Below are 21,301 nucleotides of genomic sequence, written 5' to 3' on the forward strand. Positions count from 1 at the left end.
TATCAGAATCCTCTTTTGACAATCAGTCTACAAATTTTCTTTAAGTATTTATCCAAATTCCTTTTGGAAAATTCCAACAACCTTCACCCCACTACTTTTTGGGCAATGCATTGTAGATACTACCAATTGTGAAATGATGTGGACCTGCAAATATTGATATGTTCAGGTCAAGTGAAGCAATGAGGCAGTGAGGCGGTATTGGGGGCAGTGAAGGAACATTGCACCCAGTTGCACAATGATGAGCAGAATTGAGCTTGCTCAAATCTTACTGCTTACTCTGACTTTTAGATCAGTATCAGGGATTTTCTCATATTATTGCTACCTTGCTTGTGTGTTGGAATCAAAAACATTATAATTCATTCACTTCTGTTAAATCCAGTCACTGTCAAGTCAACTCAGTGTTAAGTTGTGAATCTCTTGAATGACTGAGACAGAGAATAGTTGGAATGACAAATTTAGAAGAATGTATTGTTGCAATGGGAAGTGGGTTATTTTGCTTCATAAACCATCATTATTTACATGCTTCAGAGATAGTAGGAGCTGCAGATGCTGGAGAATCTGAGATAACAAGGTGTAGAGCTGGATAAACACAGCAGGCCAAGCAAAACCAGCCCAGCTCGTCCCCGCCTCCCTAACCTGTCCTTCCTCCCACCTATCCCCTTCTCCCACCTCAAGCCCCACCCCCATCTCTTACCTACTAACCTCATCCCACCCCCTTGACCTGTCCGTCCTCCCTGGACTGACCTATCTCCTCCCTACCTCCCCATCTACACTCACCTTTACTGGCTCCATCCCCGCCTCTTTGACCTGTCTGTCTCCTCTCCACCTTTCTTCTCTTCTATCCATCTTCTATCCACCTCCCCCTCTCTCCCTATTTATTTCAGAACCCCCTTCCCCTCCCCCATTTCTGAAGAAGGGTCTAGGCCCGAAACGTCAGCCTTCCTGCTCCTCTGGTGCTGCTTGGCCTGCTGTGTTCATCCAGCTCTACACCCTGTTATCTTATTTACATGCTAATGCTTCTTATGTTATTTTTCTCCAATTTTGTCCAATGCTGGCTGGAGCTGGAAAAATTCCAGACACTTCCAGTCAATCAGCAACTTTTCTAACCAATATTTATCCTTCAAATAGTATCTTTAGAAAAAAACTGGTCTTTCATCATATTACTATTTTTTTGGAGCTTGTTTGTGTGCACATTAGCTGTCGCACTTCCTACATAGCAACAATGAATACAATCTACTTCATTGGTCATATAGGTCTCTGGGACTTCCTAATGTTACTGAAGATCTTCAATAAATGTAAGTTGTTTCTTTCTTTGGCCATCTTCTATGTGCCAAGCTCTACAAGTGATTGCTGGTAAGATGACAACAGCTTTAATCCAACCTTACTCAATTGACTAGATTAATTTAGGATATCTGGTTGGCATGCACGAGTTGGACCAAAGGGTTTGTTTCCATGCTGTACAACTCTATGACAATGTTGTCCTCACTGACTGATGAAAGTGGACATTTTCCTGCATCCTTTTTGCCACCTAAGCTAAGATCATCGAAGCCAACAGGAGCCAGCGGTTGAATCTAGGAACCTCCTGTTCTGTGTTTCTATACCATGTGACACCATGCTTGACGTATAGGATATTCTGTCTTAATCTGGCAAGATCCACAGCAACAAAAGCAGAAATTGGAGAAACTCAGCAGGTCTGACTGTAGATAACAAGGTATAGAGCTGGATGAACACACCAGGACAAGTAGCTGTGGAGAGAGAAGCAGTCGATGTTTTGAGTCCAGTATTACTGTTTTTCGGAACTCTGTAATTTGAAGGATTCAGGTAGTCTACTCAGAAAAATATAAAGAATGGAGCAACAATAGGCATTTCAGCCCCTCAAGCCTGCTCTGCCATTCAATGAGTCCATGTCTGTTCCAGTTCCAGTCTTACTTTCCTGTCTGTTTGAGATTTGTTGAAATATTGAAAAGGTTCAAGAGGTAGATACAGTGAAACTACTCCCTTTGATCAAGTAATCTGATCCTAAAATTATAGATTAGTGTTTAGGAGGGAAATTATGAAGTATTTTCTTATATACAGTTTGACAGAAACTTGGAATTCTCTCCCATAGACAGCTGGCGAGGGGCAGTAATTGCAATTAACAAGACTGAGATCAATAGCTAACGAAAAGAAGAGATGTATTAAGGTGGAAAAGCATCCTTGCCTTTGAGCCAGAAGCACTGGGTTGCAAGTTCCTCTCCTGGATTTGTTAACCAATGTGGCAAAACAAGGTTAAGTATCAACTGGTAAACCTTACAACACAAGCTGATGGCAGGTATTAAAATTCAGAGATTCCTGGTCAATCAAGCATTGGAAAGAATTTGGAGCCTTGGGGATCACCATTTGTAATTCCAGGCCATGACATTCGTGTTTGTTGCCACAGGAACTTGTCCTCCTTGGGTATGGTTGGTTGAGTTGACTAAATACCAATGCGAATTCCATTGGTGCCAACAGCACAGAGCTCAATCTCTGTTCCAGCTGAGGTGGGTTTTAGGACCACCATCCTTGCCGTAGCCACAGTGGAGGTGGTCAGTCTGCGTCAAATCAGCTTTCAGCCAAAGAACTGAAGAAGAGAGACATGCATCAAAAATGAGTAAATAGAGTTGAGATTCAGAAGTATATGGGGAAGCAGTTGAATGGTTGTATCCTGTCTGGTTATTTCACCCCTTCACGGACTCTCCTACTTCTCTTCAGGCGATCTTGTTGACCCTTTCCTTTTCACTCCATTCCCATCAGAAGTAGGAATTGATAGCTTGGGCTCTGTTTCCATTTCCACTGCGTTGTATTTCCAATAGCTTTTTGCCTTTTGCTTCTCCTTCAAGAACATTGAACCTTATCATCCGTCTACCTTTCAAGACAATATGCATCATGTTCCGTTAGTTTTTCTTTAACATTTTGCAAGTACGTTTCAAAATTCCACATTCTACTGATAGGAAACAGCACTTTGGAAAGTTCCTGCCGTTGCAACGTTCTGATGAGTTTTTTCTTAAATTCTCCATTGAGCTTTGGTGCATGTGACATATGAGCTGTAATGAAGCGTGACTGACAGTGTGGTTGGAAGGGTTTTGAGATACAGATGGAAGTTAAACCTTTGGTGAAAGTTGTTAGGATTATTTCATGGTTGTAAGAATATTCTAAATGACACTGAGAACTGAGATCAAAAGATATATAAAGGATCAGAGATTGCAATTAGTCAGTTTCTGATTGCTTAGGGAGCAGTCTCACATATGAGATGGCCTTCAATGAAATACAGACATAGCATTAGGAGCAGGAGCAGGCCATTCAGCCCTCAAGCCTGCTCCACCATTCAATATGACCATGGCTAATCATCCAACTCTGTAACTGGTTCTTGTTTTCCCTCTATATCTTTTAATTCCTGTAGCGCCAAGAGCAATATTTAACTCCTTCATAAAAGGATCCAATATTTTGACCTCCACCACTTTCTGTGGAAGATAACTGCACAGGCTTGCCACCCTCAAGAGGAAGAAATTTCTCCTCATCTCAGTTTCTTCTAAATGTTTATCCTTGGACAATTGCTACTTAGGATGAAAATATCCTTACCAATGGAGCATCTTTGAAATCTCAGCATTTAATTATGATGGTCACTGCTTGCACAGCAATGTTCCAAAGCAGTGTTGTGATGAAATTATCATATTATCTACACTAGCAATGTTTTTGAGATATAATTATTTGTCAGGCCACTGATGAGAAATGTCCCGTCTTCATATAATGTCTAAAGTTTTCTAAGTCCACCCGAAACGTGGACCTCAATTTACTTTTTTAAAACTTCATCTTTTCAGTAATGTTAATACCTCCAAAGTATCTCCAAAGCAGGTAAGATTTGAATCTGTCTCTCCTGATCTATGGGTAAGGACACCACCACTGTGCCACCAGAGCCCTTGGGCCTCATTTTATTGTTGCATCCAAAAGGTGACACCTCGGACAGTAACATTCCCTCAGTACCATGAAACTCTTGTGGCTGTCTGTACTGTTGGCCTCTGAATATCACTCACTCCCACCTTTTGTCCTCTTCAGGGGGTCCCACCAGCCACTGAAGTGTCCTTGTTCTGAAGAACGATGCTAATCTACCCTTCCTTTCTGAGATTTTGATGCTGATCATTTCACAGCATTCAAATTTGTAATATTGCCCTTTATTTATCAATTTCCTTTTTCTACACTTTTTTCTTTTTCTAAGCGCTAACATAAGGAAAAATGTGGAAATGAATAGCAGGGCAGAGATTGGCATTGAAATAAAATCTGGCCAGCTAGGGCCAAAGTTAGTCATAATTCATTGTGTTCCTGTCGTGGCTTAGAGAGTTAAAGTGCCTGTTTTGTAAACAAGAGATCCTGAGTTCAACAGCACCTTTCTGCTGAATGGGCCTTCCAGGGCTTTTGTGGTGCAGTGGTTGTGTTCCTACCTCTGAGCCAGGAGGCCCCGGTGCAATTCCCACCTACTCCAGAGGTAGTTAACAATATCCCTGAACAGGTTGGGTACCGGTTAAACAATTATAAAATTCACATCCTTGTACGGTAGAGGTCGACAGATTCTTGACTAACAAGAAAGCCAGTCTTGCAGGCGAGGCACTAATGGAGTTGAGGTGACATTAGATCAGACACCATTCCATCCTTGAACTTCTCTGCCTTTCTACCTCTCTTTCTTCCTTTAAGACACGGTAAATGTTAACTTCCTGACTTTGTCATGTTCCCTAAGATGGCCTTATGTGGCTCGCTGTCAAATTTTGCTTTATACCGCTCTTTCATGTAATGTCTAATTACATTCAAGGCACCCTGCAAAGAGCAGTTGTTGTTGAGTGAGTTGAATGAGCTGATGGGGAAACAAATCTTACAGGGTATGGCTTTGGATTTGTTGTTTTCTTCCTGGCTGTCTGAAGAAAACTGGCCTTCAAAAGTGCATTGTGGTAAAGTCACTCATCTAGTGATCCAAAGGCAGTGATAAGGACTGCTGCTTCACAGTACCAGGGTCCCAGGTTTAATTCCAGTCAAGGGTGACTCTCTGTTTGCATGTTTTCCCTGTGTCTGTGTGGGTTTCTGCTGGGTGTTCGCGTTTTCTCCCACTGTCTGAGGATGTGCAGTTTAGGTGGATTGGCCACGCTAAATTGTCCTGTTCTGTCTGGGAATGTGCAGGCTAGGTGGGTTAGCCATGGTTAATGCAGGGTTATGAGAATAGGGCGGGGGCTGTGTCTGGGTTGAATGCTTTTCACAGGGTTGGTGCAGGTTTGATGGGCTGAGTGGCCTCTTTCCGCACTGTAGGGATTCTATAATGTTACAGGGCTCATTCCACCATGACAGATGGTGAAATTTGAATTCAATAAAAATCTAGAGGCTTTTAAAATGTTAATCAAATGGTGACTGTGTAACCATTGTTAATTATTCTTAAAAGCCATTTGGTTTACAACTGTACTTTAAGGAAGGAAATTTGCCATCCTTACCTGGTCTGTCCTACATGTGACTTCAGACTCCAATAATGTGCTTGACTCTTAACTGCTCTCTGATCAGATGGGGATGAACAATAAATGGTGATCTAGAGAGTGATGTCTGCATCCCATGATTGGATTAAAAAATGCCTTCTGAATGGATTAGCTTCTCATGTGTATGGCTACTTTACTGCAGTCAAGTTACATGAGGCCGACAGGAATTTCAATAATGAAGCTATTCCATAAATCTCATCTCCCTCTCTCATGGTGGCCCATGGGCTAGATGCAATAAATCTCCATGCAAATTGAGTCAAATTGTAGCTTGAAGAAAAGAGATGGAGACCAGGGTCTTTCCTGAATTAAATTTAAAAAAATACAAATGGCAGATTCTGGAGATTGCTGGACATTCTGAAGAAGGATCATTGGACCCGAGATGTTAACTCTGCTTTCTCTCCACAGAAGTTGCCAGGTCTGTTGAGTTTTCCCAGCTATTTCTGTTTTTGTGTGTCATCCTGAATTGATGTTGTGCCCATAAAAACTTAGCGCCGACTTCACCCAGCCTTCAGAATTTTTGTTATACATTTTTCAATGAGCTTTAACTAAAGTAATGTATTGTGAACCCATTGAAACTAAATCATCAAACATTTATCAGTTGTGTGAGTGGTGAGAGAAACTGGGGTTGTTCTCCTTCCATGAAGAGCAGATATAATGAAGGGATTTAGAATTATTAAGGGCTTTTTTTAAAAAGAAACTATTGCACTTGATAGTGTGAGGATAACTGGAGTACACAGAATTAAAATAATTTGCAAACTACTAGAAAAGTGATGAGAACAAATTGTTCTTTGCAACCTGTTGTGATCAGTTCTTCCGTACACTTTCTTGGGATCACAATGAACATTCCCAGGAAGGCCAGCATTTGTTGCTATTCCCTCAATACCTTTTGAATTGAGCGGTTTCCTGAATCATTCCAAGGGGCTGGTTAAAAGTCAATGCATTATGGAGTCACATGGGAGCTAGACCAGCTGAGGAAGACAGATTTTGTTCCTTACTTTATCAATGAGTCAAGTAGGTTCTTAAACAGCAATTGATGATCTCTCCCCCATCACTGAAACATTGATTTCCTTTCATTAACTGAAGGCAAATTCTACCGGCTGCTGTTGTAGGCTTTCAGCCAATGTTTCCAAAACCTGAACCTCTAGAATATTCACCCAATGACATTATTACTCTGTCAACACATCCCCACATATATGATAAATGATAAACTTCCCAAAAGGATGCTGGAAACAGATAGTGGTAATTGTCGAAAGATAAGTGGATATATGCATAGAGATTTTTAAAAAATACAAGACTATGGGTCAAAAGCAAAGAAATGGTATGAATCAAACAAGTTTTCCAAATAGACATCCCAGACACAATGGCTTTAATAGCCTTCTTATGTGCTGCAAGATTCTGACCACAACTGTCTCATCTCCCACTCTGTCACAAATCAGCAGGCCCTTTGGGAAAATCCAATGATTTTTGATTATTTTTTAATATGACTTAATCCCTCTGGTCCCACCTGTCAGGCAAAATATTTCTTGTGTTTTGCCCAACCTTATGAGAGAGATTTGGGACTTAACTTCATCAATTTGCGACCCATTACCTTGTGAAATTACTTTCACCTTTGCAAGTGAGTTTCCAGTCAGTCAAGATTTGCAGCGAGGAAACAAATGGCAAAACTCAACAAGGGGGTGGTGAGACATTGTTGGGTTATGGGGGGGGAGGGAGGGGGAGAGAGGGAAGTGTCAGAGGCAGTGACAGAGATGAAAGTTGTCAGAGTGTGGACATAATCACTGAAGGGAGTTAAATGGGCCAAGAAGCCACTTCTCGTTCCATTGGCTCTATCTCGTTCACTTGTACCTTTATGGCAAACAGATATCAGGAGTGATTCTGCTGATGAACTATCTATTCACGGATCCCAAGACAAAAATGAAAATAAAAGAAAAGAAGCTTAACTCAGTCAATAAAACATGTGAACCATATATTATGTGAACTGTTTTCAGCTAAATTAGTGCATATGCTTGTGACATCTGTATATAAAGTAGCCATTGTCCTTCACTGTCATAAGAGAGAGATCTGATAGTGGTTTAACCTGAGGACTATCACACCTCAGGCAATGGGAGAGTTTGAGAAGGACAGCTTTCCATGTTAACTTCAGCTGGTGTGGGAATTGAACCCATGTTGTTCCTATTACTTTGCATTGTAACCTAGCTATTGCAACCAACTGAGCTAACATTGTTCTATTGTGGGAGTGTGTGTGCATGCAAATCTATTGAAACAGCAGCCCTGTTGCTTATTAGAACAATGCTGCCTTTTTAAAATTTCCCATCATTGTTCAGTAACTTCTTCAAGTGATGTGCCTCATGTATAAACATAGACATTGAATGTTACTGAGCTAATTAACCAAGAGGGGTACCATATCAAAGATTCACTCCCTGCTTTCACTTCAGCCTCAGTTGAGTCACTTGTCTTAGTACAGAACCAGGCACGGAGGGGAATATGGATTAAAGCATTGATAGTTCAAGGTTTTACTGGTCTACAGCCTTTTAGTTGTGCTCTCTTGAACCTGTTTTTTTTTCCCTGGTTGAATTGCCTACTGGCTCTGTACAAACACAAAACAGTGGATGTTTTCACAGGATTACTTCTTTTTACTTACTTGTGAGGCTTGAGTGCCACTGACGGCCAGCATTTATTTCCCATTAAGAAGGTGGTAGTAAGTTGCCTTCTTGAACTTCTGCAGTCCACACGCTGTAGGATGACCACAATGTCCTTAGGGAGGGAATTCTAGGATTTAGATCAAGCAACAATGAAGCAATGGCGATATATTTCCAAGTCAGGATGGTGAGTGGCTTGGGGGGATCTTGTAAGTGGCAGTGTTCCAATGTATTTGCTGCCCTTGTCCTTCCAAATGGAAGTGGTCGTAGATTAGGAAGGTGCTGTCAATGGGGCCTTGGTGAGTTGTTCTGGTACATCTTGTAGATAGTACACACTGCTGCCAGGGCACCAGTGTGAAGGGAGTGAATGTTGAGGATGGTGGATGAGGTGCCAATCAAAGGGTCAGTGATTAGATTGTCTTTTGTTAGAGATGGTCATTGCCTGGCATTCATGAGGCATGAATGTTATTTGCCACTTATCAGCCCAAGCCTGGATATAGCCCAGATCTTGTTGCATTTGAACATGGACTACTTCAGTATCTGAGGTGTTGCGAATGGTGATAAACATTGTGCAATCATTGGTGAACAGTTGAGTTTGGGAACCTGTACCTCTCACCAGCAGACAGTTTCCTAATCAGCCAGTCCACAGATGCTAATGCACAGCACTGGATGATGTCGGACTTGAATTTGGGCTTTCGGCCTCAGAGGTAGGAATATTATTGCTGCACCACAAAACCCCTTGCTGCTTTCTTCAGCATCGAATTCTCTTTAACTTCATCCAGCTGAGATCAGTTAACCAAGCACAGGCTGGGTCATGGATCTGGGAGCTCACAGTCTGAATGGTTCAGTCAATCCACTCAGTCTAGCAGCTGCATTATCAACTGGTACTTACACCCACATCATTATAATAAAAATTTGTTGCATCCTATAGGCTACATTATAAATTGTTACAAATAAACCATTTTGTAGGTGCACTTGCAAAAAAAGACTCGACAAATGCAAACCTGTTATGTGATAGCACTGATCGAATTACTAGCTCATTCTCGCTAATAGATGTACAATTTGGTGTCATCAAAAATCCTCTGAGTTGCATAATTCCATTGCCAAGAAATTTCAGAAGAGGTCAAGATTTGCATTCCATTCCCAGAAGAAATGAATTGCTTAAATTAAATAAAATCACCTTTGTAGCAAGACAGTACCAAACATATGTACCACAATCTATTTCGCATAATATATTTTGACAATAATTTAACCCTTAAGGTGCATCAATTCTTCAGACAGCATCACCTGAAAGGACAGCTTCTTGAGTTTGTCTCTGAGGAGGAGGCTCTTGATGCTTTATTAATGGTGGACCCAAAGTCACCCTTTAATATAATTTTTTGATATACTGTGAAGAAATTACTTAAAGTGGCACTGATAGAAAAGCAATGCAGGAGCAATTAAACAATCCAAAGGTTAGTTCAGAGGGCATCCCACCCCAATAACCAATCTGTCCTTCATTCCAGAGATAGTAGGAACTGCAGATGCTGGAGAATCTGAGACAGCAAGGTGCAGGGCTGGATGAACACAGCAGGCCAAGCAGCATCATAGGAGCAGAGATTTCATTCCATCCCTTTTGCAATCAGCTTGAGCTTTATGGGAAACGAGACTATCACAAGTCTGTAAGAAGTGATGTTAATGTTCAGGTTCATTAACCTTTAAGATGTTAATGGTCCTGGTTATGAAAGGTTTGACTAACAAGCGTGTGGAATGCTCATTTGTTATCCTCTGCTGTGTCTCAGTGGCTTCAGTCATTTTTTTTTTCCCTGCTGTGCAACAACACACACCCAAGGAAAGAAAGTCCTGGGTTTCTGGACAGTACATTTTGAGGCAGACCCAAACATCTAATGACAAATTGTAGTCACTGAAGCTACAAAACTTTATGCTCTTGGCCAGAGCACAATAAGATAGAAATGGTTGAGTAGGATTGAAAATCTCATGGGTCTCAGGGCAATTTGTTGACTCAAGGGAATGGCAAGATATTCGTGGTGGGAGCCGGTGACTATGCGTCTTGTGTTTAATGCCTTCATTTAGAGTTATAGCACTCTCAACTCTGAGTCGTAAGATTGTGGGTTCAATTCTTGCTCCAAAGTCTGAAACACAACATCCTAGACTGAACCTCCAATGCACCAGTGAAGGACTGCTGCCCTGTTGGAGATGACATCTTTCAGATAACATGTTAAACTGAGGGTCTATTATTCTCCAAAGATCCTAGGGCACTAGAGGTGCTGCAGCAGACTATGGAGGTGGCTTACACCTTCCCAGGGGCAATTAGGAATGGGTGACAACCAATGGTCTTCTTAAAATGCTCACATTGCATGAAATAATTTTTGTAAAAAGTGTACCCATCAGAAATTGCCTGGTGTGCAGGGAAGCATCATCGTATCATGCTATTTATTGAAGTGAATACGATGGCTATAATTTAGCTGTTGAAAGGAAACCAATGCTTGCCTTTGATTTCTTGGTTTGCAGTTACAATTCAGATAGTTTATTGGTGAGAATGGGAGTGGGACCTTATAATGATGCTAATCGTGCTCCTATCCCAACCAACACTATCCATGCAGGTAATATTATGGGATCACAAGCCAGAAGACAAAACTACTAAAACTGGAAAATGAGATACCTTGGTCTTACCCATGTTGTATACTTCATAATGCAGGACCAGTAAAACTGATACATTCATTTCCCAGTTTTAGTGTCTTTTTTGCTGTTCCTTTTACCCTTTAGTATGTGAAAAATGGCAACTTGGTCAAGATCCCCACCCGTTGTTAGTGGTACAAGTGAATTGGACACCAGCCATAGACACAGACACCAGAAACTGAGGAAAAAAATCCATTTTTATTTTTAAATAGCTTTCTTTTAGAAAGCATTGCTTTATTTATGTTGCACATTCTTTGGAACTTTGAGAGATCCAAGCACTTTACAGACAATGAATTATTTTTTCTGAAGTACAGTTGCAGTCGTGATTTAAGAAACAGCAGCCAGTTTGTGCATGTTGAGATCTTGTCAGCAGATTTCATTTTGCTGAATGGATTATTGAAAAGTAGGCATGAATGGAAAGATAATCTGTGGGTCTATCTACAGCACATAGATTACAGCGGTTCAAGAAGGCAGCTCACCACCACCTTCTCAAGGGCAACTAGGGACGGGCAATAAATGCTGGCTCAGCCATCCCGCGAGTGAATAAAGAAAGTAGTGCTGAGGGTGCTACATAAAATTCTATACTCAAGTCAATGGAATAGGAGCTGACCCCACAATCTTCTGACCCAGATATGAGGAGGCTCCTCACTGTGAGTGTCCGACTCTAAACAATTTCATTTGGTTTATTATTGTCACATGTACCCAAGTGCAATGAAAGGTTTTGTTTTACCTGCAGTGTAGACAGATCAGGACATACAAAGAACGATTGTACGAAATGTTGGAATAAGGTCTGCTGCAGAAAGCTCGCAAAACATCGCTCTGTCTCAGCGCCATCTTGAATTTTGATTTCCTGATCAAAACAACACTTAGAAATAAAGTTAATCAAGTCATACAGCACAGAAACAGACCCTTTGGTCCAACTCATCAGCGCTGACCAGACATACTAATCTGGCCTTGTCCCATTTGCCAGCATTTGGCCCATACCCTCTAAACCCTTCCTAATTCATGTACCCATCCAGATGCAGTTACACCCGCCTCCACCACTTCCTCTGGCAGTATATTCCTTACACAAACTTGTGCATTCTACTGGAAGTCCAACATGGATTACAATAAGGGTCAAGCTTCTCTTTTTTACTCCATTGCCTTCATTCCTACTCTCTCACAGGTGTCCCTTTTATCTCATGAATCCTCCTTGCTTGCTGACCTTTCTGAATCCCGTAAGAAACATGAGCTGGCATAGGGCTCAAACTTGTTTCATACTGAACCTTGTCCAATCAGCAGTAAAAGGGTACTTCCCTTGCTACAGCCTGGAACTCTGAGTCACCAGGAGTGAAGAGAAAGTTGTCTCATTCTCTCAGGTAGATATTGAACTAACTTAGCTGCAGATGTACTTGGCTGCTACTACAATTAAACACGTACAAGGTAAAAGGAGGATAAAGAGAATTGCTGGCTCTTCAATTATTGAACTGTTTTCCAAAGGAGTTGTGTCCTTAAGGAAAGGACAATAAAATTCAGGATCGGGAGAAGTCAACCCTGAGCAGATAAAAGATCCTGTGTGTGCCATGGTTTTAGAAGACTCGATAGCAATAGTGGTAGATTAAATTTCCCCTGGCACTCTCACTTGAATAGCAATGCACATGAGTGAATCCATATTCCAATTCTAAAAATACATTTTCAGAGAAAAAAGATTTCAATAAAAATAGGTTTCGTCTATTGAATTATAAAAACGGCTTTAACCTTTCATGTTTTTTTTTCTATGCACAATTTGTTCTCCTTTTCTTTTAAACACTATCTCATTTTTTTACACTAGGAATTATAAGGACTGCCCTTCCGAACATGGATCGGGAAGCACGAGAAGAATATCTGGTGGTGATACAAGCAAAAGATATGGGAGGCCACATGGGAGGTCTCTCTGGAACGACAACTGTAACAGTCACATTGACTGATGTTAATGACAACCCGCCCAAGTTTACACAAAGTAAGTGTCATCCATCACGGCCGTTCCACACTTTGATTGTAACTCAAATGTAAGGTTTTTTTTCTTATTATACATTGAAGGAATGCAGGTTATTTTAAAAGAAAAACCTGTAGAACAGGTTTACATTATACAAGGCTTCGCTTGAGCGGCCAGCCTTACAGTCTCCATCTGCACAATCTGACATGGCTCAGTGCCTTTTCTCCAAAGGCGAGCTGGGCACCACAATCCTCCAATGAATAAAATTGCAATTGTCACACACACTACATAACTTCTTGCTCAGCTGCTTCTGTTGTACTCCCTCTCCCTCACTGCCTGCTGCAGCTTTCACAGGACCAAGTATGGTCTTCCATGGCACCTTGTTGCATAGATTATTTTGCTATTTGTGGGACTAATTCTTCTTGTTTCTCCCATTTTTAGAGTGAGCTGATAAGCCGGGGCCCCCACTGCCCTTTCACATTCCATGGCACTGTCAAAAAGAGATGCTTGTAAAACTTTGTGGAAAGGCAGTAGATCAAAGAATCCCTATAAGTGTGGAAACTGGCCCTTCAGCCCAACACGTCCACACTGACCCACAGAGCATTCCCCCAGACCCATCCCTCTATAACCCACTTAATCTACAGAGCTAGGGCACTGGTGGAATCTTTAGAAGTAGAAAACAATGTGGGATCTACAGATCCCTGAACACTACAGTTAATTTAGTATGGCCAATCCACCTAGCCTGTAGATCTTTGGACTGTGGGAGGAAACTGAAGCACCTGGAGGAAACCCATGCAAACACGGGGAGAACGTGCAAACTCCACACTGGCCCGAGGGTGGAATCAAACCTGGGTCCCTGCCACTCTGAGGTAGGAGTGTTAACCACTGACCCACCATCCTACCCGTGAGATAGAAGTTAATTGGACAGCTCTTCTGAAAAAATGGCACCAAACGGCTTCTTGTGGGCCATATAAATATATAATCCTCTCTTAAGCTGCCTGACCTGAGCTTCTAACCCAGGACGAGTTCCAATCCCCAATAAGTAACCTCAAGAAGGTAGCAGGCTGTGATTTTCCCTCCAACCATACTTCTTCCCTGCCACAGGAAGATGCTCAAGATTATAAAAGCAGCCATCCTGCTTGAGTTTGGTTTAGAAAACAGCAGTGCTCCCTAAGCATCTGTGCTGCTCTGACTGTTCCTTCCCCATTTTAAATTCACCTTCATCAATGGCTTTCATTTATGAAACATTTTTAACATTCAAAAGCCTCCCAAGGTGCTTCTAAGGAGAATTATCAGACTAGCAAAAATTGGTTCAGTGCCAAACAAGGGGATATTAGGGCTGGTGATCTGCAAGGTTATTTTAGTGTTTTTCAGGAGGACAGAGAGAGAACCATACTGTATACCAAGTCTTAACACAATTTCATACTACTTGAGTAAGTCTCTTAACAGTCCTGTTAAGCCTCCCTTAAGTCTACCTTGTTGTTTATGCTTTGAAATGAAAATAGTTCCATTTGCTGCAAATGGTGACACCATTCCCGTATTGTTTCCTATTTGTAAAGATTCCACTGATCCCCTAGTTCTTTCCTGTCAGCCCCCCACCCCCCTCATAATCTGACCCCCCACCCCATCCCCATTGATAGTGCAGTTCCTTTGATACGCTTTCTATTTGTAGCAAGCTAATCTTTCTGTGCTTGCCATGGCACTAGGTATCAGGAGGTGAATTAACTCGGGATATTATCTCAACCGAGTGTGATCTTGCTCTTTCACAGTGTCCAACTCACAGCTGGAGTTGTAGCTATTGCAAAACAAAAACTATGGTTAAAGTTGTCAGAAGAGGTCAATCATTTCAGTTGCAGGGCATCATTGCATGAGATCCCTAAGACAGTGTCCTGGGTCTATCATCTACAGCTACTTCATCATGGAACTTGACTCAGAAAATGAGAAGGAATGAATGAATGAAATGTTCACTTTATTTGGCAGCTCTTCAAATAATAACACAAGAAACAGGACTGGGACAACACCCAGGCTTAAGCTGATAAATGACAAGTCACATTTGTGCCATGCAAATACCAATAATGACTCTATTCAATAAGAGTGAGTACCTATCACTGATATTCAGCAGCTGAATCTTCCACATATGTTATCCGAGAGTCACCACTGACCAAATTGAAATGGACCAGCCACATGAATACTGTGACTACAAGAGCAGGTTGGAAATTCCATGGTGAGGATTTCATCACCTACCTCCCCAGCACCGAACTACCATTTACAAGGCAGCTACCGGCAATGATTTCACTCCATTTATCTGAATGAGTGGAGCTCTAATAAGAAATTTAACACCATCTGGGACAAAGTAGCCAGTTGGATTGTCTCCCTGTTCATCACCTTAAATTTCCATTCCCTACTCCACAGGATGAAGGTGGAAGAGAGTACATCATTTACAAGCTGCAACATTCATCCAGAGAAACCCTTCTAAACCTCAATCATCCAAAAGACCATGGGCCATCATTTGCATGAGAATATCACCACCTCCCTTCCCCTGCCTGTTGCATACTATCTGAATTCATAAATATATCCCCATTCCATCATTTGGGTCAAAATCTAGGAACGTCCTCCCCAACAGTACTGTGAGTGTACTTATGTCACATGGTCAGCACCAGTGCAAGAAGGTGGCTGACTACTGCCCCCTCAATGATGTTTTGAGGTGGGGTGTTGCAGTTCATTCTGAACATCTGAGTTGCTGTGATTGCCTACACTTTCAATGCATGTTGCAGTCTGGAGCTATCAATAGTGATGGCAGAGAGTCCAACTTTCTTTCCATCACCCGCTGGTCAGTAATGTCTTCCATTCTTAGCTCTCACCATTGAAATATGTTGAAAGGATTTGCTGGTTGATGTCACCCCATTATGAATATACTCTCTGTGGGCATCATGTCTTGATATTGGATTGATGCTAGAGCTTCTGCCTCAGGAGCGACACTACCTATTGCATTATAAGCCCCCCACAAGGGCAATTAGCAATAAGTAAATAAATAATGGCCTTGTCAACAATGCTAACATCCCATGAAACAGGGAAAAAAAATTATATTTCCAACCATAGCCACTGGGCAGTCTTCAGGAGCAACAACCTTTGCTGATTTTTGTTCCCTTGTCTCAACAATGGACATCTAGGCAGAATTCTAAACTGTAAGGTGCCCTAGTTGCGATTTATTATCTTGGACTGGGTCTTTGCTGGTGTGTATAGAATCAATCACTAATTTAGTAAATTCAGGGAGACATTTGTGAAGTTATGTCTCCCCAGTGTTTAAAGAGGAAAAGAAGTTATTTGCCCAAGCAGCAGTTGTCAGCTGGTCATGTAGAGGAATGCAGCAATTCCTCTACCCGAAAGTAAATACAATTTGTTAAAATAAATAGTCACAAACATTCACAGGCCACATCATTGCTGATTAAAAAATGATTGATTGGAGTGATCGAAAGGTTCTCTTTGTTTTGGCGCTAGGTTTGAACATAGAATTTAAGCTCTCAAGCTAAAACTGATCCATCAGTAGAAATGACATTACATTCTCCAATCAGTGGAATGTAAGTCTAAATTTTGAATGTACTCCCGTAAATTCTGCTATGTGCTATTTCTTGAACAGTTGTTAGCTTATTAATGTAGCCTGCCACTTAGCTGGAATGGCCAATCCAAGGATATGACGAAAAAAAGAATATGGTCACAGGTTTGTGAGTAAACTTTGGGAAAATAGACTTTCAGTGATCTTAAAGACTGTTGACCTCTTTCATTTTATTGACTCCATGTCCAGACCCCTTTCAAAGAATATTAGAAATGCACGCTATAAATTAAGAGCAGGGGCAGGCCATGTTCCACCTTTCAGGAAGAATAAGGCTCATCTGACTTTGGTCCGCACGTTCTTGCATACCCTTGAATATCTCTGAGGACCTTGTTAGTCGACAATCTATCCACCCCTCTCTTAAAAATATGTAACAACCTGCCTCTACTGCTGTCTGGGGAGAGAATTCCAAATATTTACAACACTTTCAGAGGAAAAAGTTGAACTCATCTCTGTCATAAATGAATAATCCCTTACTTTTTAACTGTGTCTCCACATTCTTATCTTTCCCACAAGGGGAAATGTCCTTTCAGCATTCACCATGTCAAGTTCTCTAAGAATCTCATTAGATTTGTGGAAGGTTCTTTTAGCTTGGAAAATAGCTAATGTAACTCATTTATTCAAAAGGGATGGAGATAGAAGGCAGGAAATTACAGGCCAGATAGCTTAACATCTGTCTCAGAAAAATGTTAGAAGCTATTATTAAAGACATTATAACCGGGCATTTCAAGTTCAAGATAAAGAGGCAGACCAACATGGTTTTGTCAAAGGAAATCATGTTTAACTGATTAACTGGAGCTCTTGAACAATAACTTCTGCAGTGAATAAGGGGAACCTGTGGCTGTATTGTATTTAGTTTTCCAGAAGGTATTTATTTGATAACATTCAGCAACAAAGGTTACCGCAGAAAATTTAAAGTCATGGTGTTGACAATAACATGTTAGCATGGAAAGAAGAATTTTTTATTCATTCATGGGTTGAGGGCATCGCTGAACAGGCAGTATTTATTGCCCATCGCAGTTCAGAATCAATCACATTGCTGTGGGCCTGGAGTCACATGTCAGTCAGAGCAGGTAAGGATGGCAGTTTCCTTCCCTAAAGGACATTAGTGAACCAGCTAACTGGAAGAAGAGTAAGAATAAGAGGGTCTGTTTCAGGCTGGCAGGATGTCACGAGTGGTCTAACAGAGGGACTGATGCTGGGCCTCAACTCAATACAATTTAGAGAAATGAGTTGGATGAAGGGACCATAGGTGTGAATGCTGTGATGAGACAAAGGTTGCTGAGGAAGTGAGTTGTAAAGGGGACATAAGGTTCCTACAAAGGAATATTGATAGCTCAAGTGAGTCAGTAAAGCTTGGAAAATGGAAAATAATGTGGGAAAGTGTGAAATTGGTCATTTTGACAGATAATAAGAAAAGGCATATTTACTAAATAGTGAAAGGTTTAGAGTTTTGGGATGCAGAGAAATCTGGGTGTCCTAGTGCATGAATCACAGAAGGTTAACATGCAGGTTCAGCAAGTAAAGAGGAAAGCTAATAGAATGCTATGTTTATTGTGAGAGGAAATGAATGTAAGGGTAGCATGGTTATGGTTCAATTACACAGGGCATTGGTGAGACCACATCTGGAGTGCTGTCTACTGTACTGGTCACTGTACTTACAAAAGACATTAATGTGTTGGAAGCAGTTCAGAGAAGGTTTACTAGACTAATATCTGGAATGAACGGATTGTCTAATGAGGAAACACTAGACAGGCTAAGCAGGTATCCTCTGGAGTTTAGAAGAGTCAGAGGTGACTTAATTTGAAACATATGAGATCCTGAAGGGACTTGACCAAGTGGATGTGGAACGGATGTGTCCTCTTGTGAGAGGATCTAGAACTAGGAGTCATGGTTTAAAAATAAGTGGTCCAATTTAAAATAGAGAATTTTTTCTAAGAATTCTTTGGGATCCTCAGAATTCCTTTCCTCAAAAGGAGTAGAGGCAGATTCTTTAAAGATTTTCAAGCAGAGGTAGATTGAAACTTGATTACCGAGGAGATGAAAGATTATCAAGAATATGCAGGAATGTAGAGTTGAGGTTAAAATCAGATTATCCGTGATCTTATTGAATGGCGAAGTAAGCTCTGAGGGCTGAAAAGCTTACTCTCATTCCTTGTTCTATGTTCTTCAATGTCTCAATAAGATCACCTATTATCCTTCTCACCTCCAATGGATACAGGCTCATCCAGTCCAACATTCTGTCATAGCATAATTTCCTCAATCCAGGAATGAGTTGAGTGAACATTCTCTGAACTGCTTTTAATACAATTATCTCCATTTTTTTAAAATAAAAAGACTGAAACTCCACTCCAGAGGTGAACTCACCAAGGCTGTATTGCTGAAAATGAGATGTGCTGTCAAAAGTTTTCAACTTGCACTCATCAGGCCAGATGCAAGAATGCTAAATTTCAAAGGGAGGAGAAACAATTTATATTACATGGGAAAAGCATGCTGATTTGTTGGAAAGTGGGCTCTGGTGAGTCGAGGCTTTGCTTTGGCAAATGAACAAGGAATTACAGTTCTACATGTTTTTGCTTCATTCATAAGGGTTCATTGCCTGGAAATGTTCATTTTGCCTGCAGAGGAAAGAAGCCTGCATATGACTACATGCAACTTTTAACAAGTGACCCTCTGCCACATTATGAGCCTGACTGATAATCTTAACACTATTTCTTTAGCACTATTTCTTCACTAGTAATAATATCCCTAAGTATCACATTTACACTTGTTCTCCTGTTTCACACTATTACCAGAATGATTATATTTTATTCTAGGATAGAGAGCATTTATTTAATATTTCGACTATTTCTGTATTCCAATTATAATTTCTTCCTGCCTCTGCCTGTAAAGGACCTAAGATTTCTTTTGCTAATCTCTTCCTTTTCACACACCTGTAGAAACCTTTACAATTTTTTATGTCTCTTGCTAATTTGCACTCATTCCATTTTCTCTCTCTTCATCAATTTTTTTGTCTTTTGTTGAATTTTAAAATCCTCCCAACGTGGGTTAATGACTGTTAATTCAATCCTAAGGTCATGGTCTGGAATGATGAACAAATTCTGCTATTACTGCAATGGAATTGAGGTGAAACCTTGGCTTAATGTTTGATCTGTGTTTCACTGAGCTGTTCCTTCTGCTTTCTGGGCATGATTCCATTGTTGCTTAATTAAATATTTTAGAGCCTCAACTATGCTTTGGTGACCTTGCACTCTTTTAATGCAGTATTCTCTGGGAATAACACACAACAACCATAATACTGCATACAGCTTATCTCATCAACATGATAAAATGTGCTCCCCAGCTACTGCTGCCGAAAGATTTTCAATATATAATAAAATCTGACTTCAACTAAATATGAGCTCAAACATCCTTTTGTTTTATTTCTGTTTTCCCTCGAAGTATTAGTGTATCCTTGAGTGCCACTGATATCAACACACTGTAACAAAGGGAAGTTCAAGAAACTGACCTTTGTTAAATTAACATTTATTCCATTGATTGGTTCAAAACTTGCTGCCCTTCATCAATCTCCTCTACTTTTTTCACTTACATCCTCTCCTTTCCGCACCACTGGCCTCTTCCCCCATCTTTTCTCCTGTGTCAACTCTTCCACTTCTCTCACATCTTTTTTCTCCTTTCTTTCCTCTCATGCTGTCATCCCCTCTTCACTACCTATTGTCCATTCCTCTCATCTTCACCTCTCCCTTCTTACTCTCCTTAATCCCTCTTATGTTCTTTTCCTCTCTATTCCTCTTTAGTTCTCCCCTTTGTCTTCACATCTCTCCCCTGCTCCTCACTGATCACCTCTTCTGCCTTTCCCTCTTCCTCTCACTTCACTTCTTGCCCACTTTCTGCTCTAATCTTCTCTCCTCTCAATTCTACAATTATCTCTTTCTTTATTCTCCTGTCTCATTCAAAAAACAATTTGACAAGTCACAAAGTAAAATGCGTAGACTAATGGTGAAGGACCAAGGTCATGTGACCAATTGGGCAACTCTAACAAAGAGCTGGCACAGGTGTGATGGACTGAATAGTTGTCTTTATTGCTCCATGACTCAATGTATATGAGCATAGGAACATAGATATTAACAGCAAGAAGAGGCCATTTGGTCCTCTGAGCCGACTCCACTACTCAACAAGATAATGACTGATCTGGTTATGGTTGCAGCTCCACTTTTCTGTCTGTTTCCTACAATCCTTGATTCCCTGCTCAATCGAAATTCCATCCAACTAAGCCATAAATTAATTTAAAGACCCAGTTTCCATTACCTTCTCAGGAAAGGAATACTATACCACAATGACCCTCAGAGAAAATAAATCTCATCATTTCTGTCTTAAAAGGGAAATCTCTTATTCTTAATAAAAACTGAAAGAACTGTGGATGCTGTAAATCAGGAACAAAAACAAAGTTGCTTGAAAAGCTTAGCCGGCCTGAGGAAGAGTCACCAGACACAAAACGTTAACTCTGATTTTTTCTTCACAGATGCTGCCAGACCTGCTGAGTTTTTCCAGCAACTTGTGTTTTTGTTCTCTTATTCTTAAACTATGTTCTCTCATTTTAGTTTCCCACAAAAGAGGAAGCATCCTCCTCTAACATAGTTGTAGACTCTGTTGTTCACTATATCGTTAACCCTGTCTGTCTCTCTTAAGTTGGCTGTAAACACAATGAATATTTCACTTTTGATTCACAAATAGACAATAGTTGTTTCATAAATGGAATCAGAGATGGTAGGAACTGCAGATGCTGGAGAATCCGAGACAACAAGGTGCAGGGCTGGATGAACACAGCAGGCCAAGCAGCATCATAGGAGCAGAGAGGCTGACGTTTCGGGCCTAGACCCTTCATCAGAAAAGG

General features: G+C 40.9%; 1 protein-coding gene across 1 annotated transcript in view; it reads left to right on the forward strand.

Annotated features, from left to right (window-relative positions):
- cdh8 (cadherin 8) overlaps positions 1 to 21,301 on the forward strand; it is a 220,649-nt gene that overhangs the window by 134,986 nt on the left and 64,362 nt on the right. Inside the window, exon 4 of the mRNA XM_048605765.1 lies at positions 12,654 to 12,843. Coding sequence (XP_048461722.1) covers positions 12,654 to 12,843 — 190 coding nt within the window. The remainder of the gene's footprint in view (positions 1 to 12,653; positions 12,844 to 21,301) is intronic.

Source organism: Rhincodon typus, chromosome 15 (genome assembly GCF_021869965.1).
Source record: "Rhincodon typus isolate 14 chromosome 15, sRhiTyp1.1, whole genome shotgun sequence".
In the NCBI taxonomy this organism is placed as follows: Eukaryota; Metazoa; Chordata; class Chondrichthyes; order Orectolobiformes; family Rhincodontidae; genus Rhincodon; species Rhincodon typus.